This window comes from Cinclus cinclus, chromosome 3 (assembly GCF_963662255.1).
Source record: "Cinclus cinclus chromosome 3, bCinCin1.1, whole genome shotgun sequence".
In the NCBI taxonomy this organism is placed as follows: domain Eukaryota; kingdom Metazoa; phylum Chordata; class Aves; order Passeriformes; family Cinclidae; genus Cinclus; species Cinclus cinclus.
In genome coordinates, this window is record NC_085048.1 from 4,700,457 (window position 1) to 4,712,851 (window position 12,395).

General features: G+C 38.4%; 1 protein-coding gene across 1 annotated transcript in view; it reads left to right on the forward strand.

The window, feature by feature from the left end:
- Positions 1-784: 784 nt before the first annotated feature.
- The window catches only part of LOC134041509 (cysteine-rich venom protein natrin-2-like), a 33,891-nt gene continuing 22,280 nt past the window's right edge, over positions 785-12,395 (forward strand). The window contains exons 1-7 of the mRNA XM_062488308.1: positions 785-950; positions 3,962-4,023; positions 5,293-5,412; positions 5,885-5,972; positions 7,018-7,163; positions 7,994-8,088; positions 9,683-9,771. Of these exons, the coding sequence (XP_062344292.1) occupies positions 3,964-4,023; positions 5,293-5,412; positions 5,885-5,972; positions 7,018-7,163; positions 7,994-8,088; positions 9,683-9,771 (598 nt within the window). The 5' untranslated portion in view covers positions 785-950; positions 3,962-3,963. The remainder of the gene's footprint in view (positions 951-3,961; positions 4,024-5,292; positions 5,413-5,884; positions 5,973-7,017; positions 7,164-7,993; positions 8,089-9,682; positions 9,772-12,395) is intronic.

The following is a 12,395-nucleotide window of genomic DNA, read 5'->3' on the forward strand; positions in this document are numbered from 1 at the left end:
CTTCATTCCCACGTGTGGAAAAGCAAATGGCCTCATGTCCACAACATGAGGACTCAGGGAGGAGCTGAGTGACTGTGAAGAGGGGAGATCTGAATTTAAATAGAAAAACAGCAACATTTGGTAAAAAAGCAGACAATGGCAGCTGCTCTGATCAGCAGTTACTGGAGATTGAACATGGACAGAAGCAGTGCACATGCAAAAGCCCTTCTGATCTGGTATGCTCCCATCCATCCCATCTCACCCCATGTACCCAGAAATGTCAAAAGAAATATTTGTTAGTGCCCATGGTAATCTTTTAAACTTTATCTAATATTGGTTAAAAGTATAAATTACAGAAATATTCTTGTCTCCTTCTTTGGCTGTTACATTTTACTGATGGAAAGAAGGCACAGCATGAATACGAAAACCTGGCCCAAGACTTTTTAACTCCCATGGAAAAATCAATGGGCAAGATTCTATCTTGGTTACAACAATGTCAGTATGGAGGCATTGTTAAATAATAATAATAATCATCATCATCATCATCAGCTCAGTAGCCAGCTGAGTTTATTTGCATTGCTGAAGATAAGGATCAAATGTTACTACAACTGGACATGCCAATCATTAGCAGAGAGCATTGTACCCCATGATGCCAGTGACTGCAAATCTCAGATTTAAGATGTAATACATCCAAAAATCATTTCAGACTATTCCATCTCTTCCAGTACAAGAAGTAAGAGGAAATTAAAATGGAACACAAGCAAACAACTCCCTTTTTGGATGAATTTGCACTTGAAAAATACGCTGCTCTCTCTGGTCCCTACCTGAATTTTGTAATACCTGTGACATTGAATCACCTTGTCCTATCAGGAAACAGGAGAGCTATAAATCACCCTCCAGTGAAGAATTCCAGCCAATTCCACAGCTACCTGAAGGACGGAAGAAACTTCTGATCTTCCTGGAAACACAAGGTAGGATTTGTCTTGATTTGTTGGCTTAAAATATTGTGATTTTTTCATGTATTAAAACACAACTTATCATCAGAAGACTTCCTGAAAAAATTAGGGCAGTCACAGAAGAGTATCTCATTCAGTGAAAAATAAGGATTATATAAGCAATAGTGTAATGCAAGTTAAAACAAAAAGGTAGGGAAAATGGATGAGCAATCAAAAATAAAAGAAAAGCCACCTATATCAAGAAAACAGCATCTTAGTAAATTATATGTATGTAGAGAAAGGGACAGAGAGACAGTAAAACACATTGAATGGGATATATATTCAGCTCAGTAAGTTCTATTGGTTCATGTTTCTACCACCACCTATTTTCAGAGTGGGGAAATTACCACCTTGTTTAGTTGACTCCTCTCTTGTAAAGTGGCTGCTAAGTAGCCTTTGTGCAACAATGCTGTACAAGTGCAGTGACAGAAACTTTATTCTGTTTCAAGTCTTTTTCAAGGATAATAAAAAATATTTGGGATTTTTTTCTTCTTTTTTGCAATGGTTATTCAATTAAATGAATAATTTAGGATACACAATTTTTATTTTTTTTATTTTTGAAGAAGAGACGGAAAAGACATATTCACATGAGTTTGCCAAACTCATACAAACTAGGATGCTAAAGCACCATCTTTCAGTGGCAGATCCCAGTATACAGATGGATTTGCAGGAAAGTCAGTAAGACTTGGCACATGTCCTGATTTATGTTTGATTGAGGGGGAACAGGGGAGGGGGAGAGAGAGACTGATTTTAGGACCAGTGCCTAGAAATTAATGCAGAGCAATTAAATTTACATCTCATAAACTGTAAGCATTTGGTTGAAATCAGTGGGATTGCCAAAAGTATGTTAATATCTTGGAGTGGGAAACCCACTGGGTCTTAAAAAGCATTCCAATGGCATTTTGAAACTTGTATCATGTATTAAATTACCAATTATATTTAATTGTAAGTTAATTCATAGAAAATATTACAGTGAATGAATACTTTGCCCATGTCTCTAAATTAGCTTCTTCAGCTTGGTTTTCAAAATGAAAAGCCTCAGAATTTCAGTTATTTTTCCTTTAAAATGTGCTTTACATGCAAAAAGGATTGTTTTTATTTGTATCTCATCATATTTTGCCCTCAAATACATATTTTTGCTTGTAACTTGAGTACAGCTAAAAATAACCCCAATTCTATTTACTTTCTAGTTAGTAGTTAAGTGAAAAGCATTCTTTCTCATGATATTGGGAATATAACCTTTTGTTGAAAAACACCTAAGTCAGATGAAGCTCAAAGTTTTGTAATGGCTCTGAGAAACATACATCAGAGTAGCTAATAAGAAAACAAATTCTGTGATTCTAAAACATTTCAAAGAGGGACAGGCGATGTCAAAATTAAAAGTAAGGGACATAAAGCAATATTAAGAACAGGAGATCAATTACTCATTCTGTTAAGTATCCCTATATTTTCCTCTGGATCAACTAGATCTTCCCTCAAATACAAATGCTTGGAATAAACCACCCTATTTTGACAGCTGTGAGAGTTTAGCTGGACAGATGTGACCAGTCTTTCCAGTTTTTTGGCCTCTGAGCTCCAGCTGCCCATAGTCACAGTCCATGGGCTTTGTTGTTCAGCAGAGCTGGAGCAGCATCCCTAAGGCTGGACACTGTGGGTCACCCCCAGTGCAAGGTGAGAAACTGGTGAAGAATTGGTGCCTTGCTGTAACACCTGGAAAAAAATAGTTTTCTTAAGCATGTGTTCTCCACAAGTATCAGTGCTCTCCAGAGCATCCTGTGTTTTATATAAACTGGTTGCCTCAAGGTAAAGGGGCTTTGCTGAATATGAAAGGATCAGCAAACCCTACTGGCCTCTCCCCAAGAATAATTTAGAACCAAAATCAGCAGCCCCTCAAAACCAAACAAGTTAAGCTAATAATGTACCTCTGTGGTAACATGCCCATAAATTCCCTCAGAGTGGGAGGCTGGGAAAATCGCCAGAACAAGTAAATTCCACTCTAGTCACCTGCTTGCCTGCCAGAGGTAGGTGAGCAGAAACAAGCTGAATGTAAGTTGTGTGACTGATTGCAGATACTTGAACTTTGCAGTGACCTCCTGGGTCACTGGAGTGTGCTTTGAACCTCCCAGGCAAGTGCAGTCTTGGAGTCCAGGTTCTGGTGGGTTCTTCTTCAATGAGAATCAGATATTTGTAGAAAAACCTGAGTTGGATGGGACCCACAAGGATCATCAAAGTCCTGGCCCTGCACAGGAAATACCAAGAATCACAATGTTCTAGAAGGCTCTAATTTCTGTTGCCATTTCTTATTACTTGTAATATAATCAAGATTTGTCTTAAAACAGATAAAACAGAAAAGCTTCCTAAAACAGGTCTTTCCCAGTTCTGCCTCAGCTCACACGCAAGATTTCACAGTGCTGGTCATCAAACTTTGAACGGGTTTTGAATCCTGACTCTCACACCTGACTGTAGAGATTACATGGACTCAGTTTCTAATTCCCATTTCAACCCAAGCACTCCAGTCAGAGAAGGCAAAGGGGAGCAGGGGAATTTTCAGACTCACCTAGAACCAGGAATGAGCTAAGAGCAGCATCCCAGTCCACCCTGCAGTTTGAAAAATAGCAATAGGCTTCCTGTAGGAAGGGCAGCAAAAATACCTGTGGAGATATTCCATCAGGGCTAGAGCAGGAAGTATGAGATGTAAAAAACAGGTGATTCATAGAAATTTGGAAATGAAGAGGAGGGAATTAATTTTATCTTAGTTCTAAAGATGGATGAGGATGGGAGGGAGGGAGGGAGGGAGGAAGGAAGGAAGGAAGGAAGGAAGGAAGGAAGGAAGGAAGGAAGGAAGGAAGGAAGGAAGGAAGGAAGGAAGGAAGGAAGGAAGGAACTTGAGTAAAAGCAGCAAACACACAGGAGAAAGATGTATTTTGTATTCAGAGAAATGAAAGCTCTATAAAAAATAAATTAATTCCTCATTCTCACCTTTTCAGAGATGCTTCTGCCAGTGGTGTTCCTGTGTCTCACAGCTGTGCTGCCTCCATCCACTGGGCAGGTAAAATACATATCTATTTGTAAAATTTGGGTGGGCACTTGTATATGGCTTTTCTTGTGCCCACCAAACATATGCAGAAAGTGTCTAATGAGATATTTAGATTCTGGAAAGCATTTTTCCTTGAAGTCTGCTTCATTTCAAAGCAGTTGTCTGGTTCCCCATTTGCACAATAAAACATCTAAAGATTCAGTATTACTTTCAAACTGGGTCAGAGATAACTGTATTTTCCAGAATTTTCCCTACACAAATCCAATAATCCAAACCTCCTAAAGATCCAGCACTTTTTCCATTAATTTCACACATGTTTACAGGCATAATCTGCCTACCCCTCTTCCTTTCTCATCCAACAGGTCCTGAGGTATTGCCTCACCCTTTGCTCACAGTCCCATCTGCTCAGCCCATATCCCTGATTTCCCTCAAATAGCTAAATTAACACCCTGAATGCACACACAGAGTGGTTCCTCCCAACCCAAACTTAGTCTGAAATCTGTAGTTTGCTACTTCTGCACCAGAAGGACTGGATGTGATTGATGGCTTGACTGCATTTCCCCCTAATTCTTCAATTTCTCCTCTCAATGCTGCAGTCTTGACTAGTTGAGAATGGGTGTAAAGAGTAGGCCGAGTTCTTCACATGGCTATTTCTTAATTAGAGAACATCTGAAAAGCATGAGAAATTTTATCATTTATGACAGAATTGCAAGAAAATCTATGGTGTGAAAGGTATAAATATTTTCTGTTGAATGGGATGTCCTGATGAAGTACCACAAGAGCCCTGAGATGATCCTGTGAATAAACTACAAATTTCTTCAATAAAAAAACATAGATAGGAATGTTTAAAACTACACAGAAGAGAAACACATCATAAACACAGTTCATACATTCAGATGATTTTCAGATCCTCTTTCCATAAAACCTCATTAGGAAATTATAATACTGGTTAATAAATCTGGTTCTGTTGCCTTAAGTGTACAAGTCTACAGGCACAGAGGCATTCCAGGATATCTCAATCCTCCACTCCATAGAGGGCTGGAAGATAGAATGCAGGAATAAGTGTTATTACTGCTAAGCTCTACACTGTGGAGCCACTGAAATGTTGTTCCACGTGGAAACCTCCCTGGAGACACTTAGGTGACAAAGCAGACCACAGTCCTTCCTCCCCCACAGGGAACATCTCCTTAGTTCATAATAAAATTTTGGTATTTTAATATTTCCTACACAGGATTTAGTAACACTGAAATAAAACAACTTTTTTTTTTTTTTTCAATTTAGGAAACTGAAGCTCTCAGTGCTCTGTCAAGCAACAGAGCAGAGCAGCAAAAACTGATTGTTGACAGACATAATGCCCTTAGGAGAGGAGTAAAACCAACTGCCAGCAACATGATGAAGATGGTAAGTTGTGTGCTGTAAATCTATTTTTAATGAGTACTGAATTCTATGAGAGATACAGGACTGTATGCAGGGTCACATTGTTTTATTTAGACACAAATTCTTCCTCCAGACCTTTCCTAAGGATTAGGCACAGCCAGCACCAAGAGAAACATAAGGCTGGGCAGGTGGAAGAAAAAAACCAGAAAATTTGGTGGTGTAGCCACAGTTATGTCTCTTTTGAAGTAAAATTAAAAGGAGAAGAAAGATCCATAGCATAACTGATTTCTTTCTGATGCATTCTTCATCAGGCTTCACAGTTTTTGTTCCCTTGGTGCACAGTAACTTTGCTCCTACCTACCTCTCCCCCTAAAAAATGGGATGAAAAGGATTTTGCATTTGTCTTTTTTTCTTATATAAATGCAATATCTAAATGTTGCTCCTTTATGAGGGGTTATTCATAGGTATGTGACTGATGTTCTCTTCTTTTGTGAAGGAATGGTGTCCTCCAGCTGCAGAGAATGCCCAAAATTGGGCCAATCAATGTACTTTGAGGCACAGTCCACCTAATCTGAGGAGAACCAGTAAGTGAAGCATGAGTAGAACTGAACAAAGTCACACTCATGTGACATTGGGAAATTACTATATAGAAATCTCCCAGTGAGTGAGAAAAGTTCAGCCCATTCTCATGCCAGTTTTACATAGGTATATCCCATTTTCTACAGCAGATGAAAAAATTAAATCCTAATGATAAAGCATATTCTCCTAAAATATCCATCAAAAAAAAAAAAAGTTAATCTAGAGATCTAGAGATAGTTAAGTGCAGAAACCAGTTTAGGTGTGCTGGTTTGAAATGTCTGGAAAGGAGGGGGCAAAAGGCAAATGTTTAAAACTGGCTGGTGGTGCTAAGCCTAGTTTCTCAGACCAGACTTAGAATTTTTTAATCTCCTAGTAAACTGAACCCAAAACTGCCTTTGAGGTTCAGATTAACATTTCAGTCAGTCACTGGATATTGAATTTATAGCTGTACCATGTTAACAGCCCAGCGTGCTGTTGAGTGACTTCTGCCCATATCATGTCTAAAATGTGGATAGTCCCGTCAATATTTTTTTCCTAAAATCCAAATCCTGTTTCTTGCCAGGGTGAATCCTATTTGAGGATCAATGCAGTGGGGTTAGACCTGAATAAAAACAGCAGATAAAGGCAGTATAAACACTGTATTGTGTGCCAGGAGTAAAATTTGGATTGTTGGGATTTTCCCAAGATTACTAGACTGTGACCTGGATAAGGATTATGTTGGCAACTTCCAAATTACAAAAAAAAAAATTACAGTCATGAGCCTGTGATGCACCTGTACAGGTGTTCCTAGAGTCATACAGAATTATGTTCTACCAAAAACCAACCACCAGCCAAACAGGCCATGCTGCAAACTGGTCAAGTGACACCTTCAGTATTTCCAAAGGGTGAGGTCACTCAACTGGAAAAAAAACAACATCCTGCTGCCCCATTTAGTATGAGAATTTCTGTGGAAATCATCCCATCTTTTGCTGGTTTTTTTTGTTTGGTTGGTTGTTTTTTTTTCTCATCTGTGTATTCTCTACGCATTTCTCAGCACCATTCTCTTTTCAGATGTACTATGTGGTGAAAATCTCTTCATGTCCTCTGCCCCCTTCCCATGGTCAGATGTTCTTCAGGCCTGGTACAATGAGGAGAAAAATTTTGAATATGGATTTGGGGCAAAAACAAAAGGTGTTATGTTTGGCCATTACACTCAGGTAGATGTATTTATATGTAGATAGGTAGATAGGTAGATAGGTAGGTAGGTAGGTAGGTAGGTAGGTAGGTAGATAGATAGATAGATAGATAGATAGATAGATAGATAGATAGATAGATAGATAGAGATCTATTTCATGTTGAAAAAATAAATGTTAGCAAGCTTTACCCTCTCATCTTTAAAGGAAATAAATACAATGGAAAAATGAGAGTTATTTTAATAGAACAAGATGGAAATTTCCAAAGTAACAGAATTAGAATGAAAATAATAGATAAAGTAACAAAATTAAAATTAAAATAATACTCTAAGTGTATGTAGGAGTAAGGAGTAAAGACACTGGTATTTCAAGACTTCAGGAAGTAACAACTTATTTGTTTAACATCTGAAAATTGCCCAGATGCTGGGAAAACAGGGTTATTAAAGTATCAGCAAGGAAATATAAATAGGTTTGTTGCAATCAACAGAATTCTTTTGACTCAGAAGAGCTGGACAGTGACTTATCCTGAACTTCTATGGTACATGAACAAAACACAGGATAGAAAATTTTGCATCATCATTGCATATTAACTGTTTCAATCAAATTAAGACATAAATACCAAATCAAAGGTTTTATAAAAATGAGTCTTGAATCATTATTGTTATAGTCCCAATATTTTTTGATTGAATAGAGGTGAAAGTAGATTTTCAGTAAAATAGGGCTCATATTTTTACTATAAAGGGTAAATAAAGTGACTTAACATCATTGCAAACATTTCTGTGAAGCATTTTTTTTAAATTATTTTCAAATATATATTTTTCATACTCCCATGATTTTTATTCTTATACCTACAGATGGTTTGGCACAATTCTTATAAAATTGGATGTGGATTTGCTTTCTGCAGCAACACTACATACAGTTACTTTTACGTCTGCCAGTACTGCCCCACGTACGTATGGATTGTGATTGTGGCACTTCTTACATTATCAAAATTATCCAGGGGTTGGTGAAATTTGTAACAGGGCACATCACCAATAGCTGAGAAACAGGTCTGAAGGCTGTATTAGGAGTCTGAAAAGACAGAAACATACTCATGAAAAGAGTTGTCAAACAAGAAAAAGCATAAAATATGTAAAAGGGACACTAATTTTCAGATTAAATGTCACTTGCCTAAAAATCCTAATTTTCATAATAGTTAATACTTTGCATGTTCTACTTGAAATCTCGGTTCAGAAAAGCATACCAATATGTACAGGACAGTGAAGACTAATTAATACAGAAAAACTTAAATGGGAATGTTAAGGTAAAGTGACAATTTCAAATAGTGCCTAAAATTAATTTCCACATTCAAAATATCATGTTGTGGGTTGACCTTGACTGACCATCAGTATCTCACCCAGCCTCTCTGACTCTTCTCCCCAACAGGATGGAGTAGTTAAAAAATTATGGCAAAAAGTTCATGGGTCAGGATAAGGTCAGGGGAGTTCACTTACCAGTTACTGTCATGGAAAAAGGAGACTCATCTTGGGAAAATGAACTTAATTTTTTACTAATCAAAACAGACTAGAATAATAAGAATTAAAAAGAAATCTAAAGCACCTTCTACTAGCCCCTGCCTTTTTCCCAAGCTCAACTCCTGATTTTCTCCACCTCTTCCCCCTCAGCAGCACAATGGGATGGGGCTGGGGGCTCTGGTCAGTTCATCATGTGCCATTTCTGGCACTCCTTCCTCCCCATGCTCTTGCCCCACTCCATTCTGAGTCCTTCTCACTGGAGACAGTCCTCCATGAGCTTCAGTGTGGGTCCTTCCCACAGGCTGCAGTTCTTCCTAAACTGCTCCAGCATGGATTCCTTCCATGCTTCCATTCCTTCAGGACTGGCCTGCTGCAAAGCGTGTCCCCTACAGGGTCAATAGTCCAGTCAGGAGCCTGATCCACTGAGGGCTTCCCATGGCATCACTGCCTCCTTCAGGCATCCTCCTGCTTCCCTGTGGGTCCTCCACAGGTTGCAGGTGGACCTTTGCATCCCCATGGACATCCATGGGATGCAGGGACACAGCTGCCTCTCCATAGGCTGCACCAGGGAATCTCAGCTCCAGTGCCTGGGCACCTCCTGCCTCTCCTGCACTGATCTGGATGTCTGCAGAGTGATTTTTCTCACATATTCTCATTCCTTGCTTCTGCTGTTGCATGCAGAATTTACCCTCCCTTGAATGTGTTACCACAGAGCCACTATCATCATCACAGGGGTCCAACTTGGAGCTGGCCAACACTGGCCCTGTCTGCAATACAACCAGCCTCTGGTGTCTTCTCACAAAAGCCACCCCTGCAAATTCCTCCCCTTTCTGCCCACTGCCAAAGCATCTCCAAATAAACCCAGCACACATGTAAAAATTGATTGACATATAACCAAACACCAAGGGTAAATGTAGCAGTAAGTTACATACGTAGCTGAGTGTAAATCTAAACATCTTTATAATTAGTTTTCCTCTCAGATATGATATAGTGACTTCATTGCTGATTTTGGTAACATTGACGTTTTAGGGGAAACCTAATAAATTCAATGAAGACACCCTACAAGGAGGGAGAACCGTGTGGGGATTGCCCCAGTGCTTGTGAGGATGGATTATGCAGTAAGTTCCAAGCATTTTAATTTTGACCTGGTAAAGCTGATGCTTAAAAGAAGCCTTAAGCAAAAATTAATTCATTCAAACTGATTTTTTAAAAAAATAATTTGCTGAAATACTAGGCCAAAATCACTATCAGAGAATCACATTTCACCATGCTGTCCTCTTTACCTGTGTGAGGTAATGCTTTTCCATGCCCAGGAGAGATAAACGTCATCCATGAACCTAAGAAATTCTAGGGAAGGAGGGGACGATTTTACTTTTTTCTTCTTCATCCTTTGAACAATGGTGGCAGATCAAACAGAAGTAGCAACACCTTTGATAAGAGCAAGTGGCAAACCTGAGATTTTACAATTCTAACAGGAAATAAAAACATATGGTCTGAATTTCACAATGCAAAATTTAATTCCTATCTTCAGTTATGGAATTAACTAAATTCTCACCACAGACTGTAGCATAAAGAAAGAGAGATTTAAAACGCCTTTATGGGTAAGTGGGAAATCTTCTTGAGAGAGCCACTTATTTTCTATGTGTGGTCAAATTAGTAGTTTGGATGCTGCTGGGGAATAAATGGCAACAGAGAGGAAAACATTAGAGAGAAAATAATGTTAATGAAAATTATTCTGAAAGGACATGCTGCAGGGTTCCACTTCTCTCTCATGATTAATTTTGTGTTTCAAATTGTTTTCAGCCAACCCTTGAAAGTTTGAAGATGCTTTTTCCCAACACTCCTGGAAAAGTGTCCAGGATGTACCCAGAGCTTCGTCAAGTCCACTGCTCTGCTCCTGATAATGCAAAACTGGAATAAAATAACAGGCTCAGCTTTTACCTTCCTGGACATCCATCTCCTTAATGAATTCTTCCACAAACACTATTTCCACCCTGCCTCTCCAATATATGCAGAAGGACTGACTTCAGTACAGTGACTCACACAAGAAAAATCTGTAGGAAGGATGATGTACATATTCTATTTATATAATGATCCAGAACATGGTAAAAATCTTAATTTAAAGTTGGCATTTGTTTGCCAGACATATTTAATTATCAGCTTTTCTCATCTTTCTTTTCTCAAAATATTATCTAAAAATCATTTTTTAAAGGTCTGTGGTTCCATATGTTTATGTTCTTAGCATAGATGAATAGTGCTTGGTCATGCAACTACTTTTAACTTGACTGAAAACTTAAACTATTGTACTGTTAACAGGACCAGAAGACAAACAGGATTGCTTGAAATATGTAATTCTTAAAAGAAATTAGGAGGGCAGAGCAGTTTCCTCTAGATCTATTCTGGTTTAGAATCTGTTGCTGACATATGTTCTACTGTAAAATGCTCAGTTGTGAAAAAACACAAAAAATTGCCCCAAAAAACCAAACCAAATGTAGTAAATTTAAGTTTAGGATACTGCTTATAGTATAATATTACATTTAAATCCAGGTAACCAAACCTGCCCTGTAAAAAAAAAAATAAAAAGAAAAAAGGACAGTCTGAGATAAGGGCTTAATTCACAATAACAGATAGTCAAAAGGGGGAAGGTCCCTGCATTTGGAAACTTAGTATTTCATAACAAGTAGACTTGTGTTCCAATTTTTTTTTAATATCTTCTTTTGCTGTATCAGTCATTAAATTTCTCATTCTTTACTGAGCAGTCCATCATAACTTTCATTCTCTCTTATTACTGTAAAATAAAATTCTCTAAATTTCACCAATGTTGTGACTTTATTAGCATTAGGTGTTGAAGGGAGCCTAAATATTTAGCAGCATGAACAGAAACAGGTTATGTGAGAAGATTTCCTAAGCAAAACAGAACTCAGGCTAACAACCCTCCATCAGACTGCCTTTCAGAGAGAAATAACAATTAACTAAATAACCTGCAATCCCCACTCTGTGATTTTTGGGAAACAGGTGTTCTTCTGTGCAGTTAACAATGGGGCTGAATATTATTTCAGTCTCACCTTAAAAAGGTTGCACATTCCAGTCCCCTTTTAGTAAGGAGGCTGCTACCATAATTAAGATTTCAAGCCCCAGAGTCATTGGCACAGAATCATTTCATCGCACATTTCTGACTCCTTAATTCCAGTGTCATTTCTTCTCGTGTGAAAGACAAGTATTAAGTTAAAAGTTTGATTTCACAACCCTTATGTGCTTATTATTTGGGTTGTTGTTTTTTTCCTCATTCATCTCCACCACTTCTTCCCTCCATGGCATACTGCCCTCTCAACTGGAGACAGCTGTAAAAGTAAATTAAACAATTCCAGGGCATAGGTGTGAGTGTTGGAACATGGCTTACTACACTCTGAAATAATTAGCACCAAGTAAGAATGACTGTATTGCAATAGTTAATCCAGTGTTGTTTTCAATAAGGAAGCAGGCAGAACCATTGCCCTCACTCACTAAAGGCTCCTTTACCATGAAGAGTGGGTCAAAAAATCACAAGATCATTAAGGCTGGAAAAGACCTCTGAGATCATTGAGTCCAAACATTTACCTATCACTGCCAGGTCCACCACTAAACCATGTCTCTAAGAACCAGAGCTGCACATTTCTTGAACGCTTTCAGGGGTGGTGACTCCAGCACCTCCCTGAGTAGCCTGTTCAAATGCTTGACAACTCCTTCTGTGAAAAAAAATTTT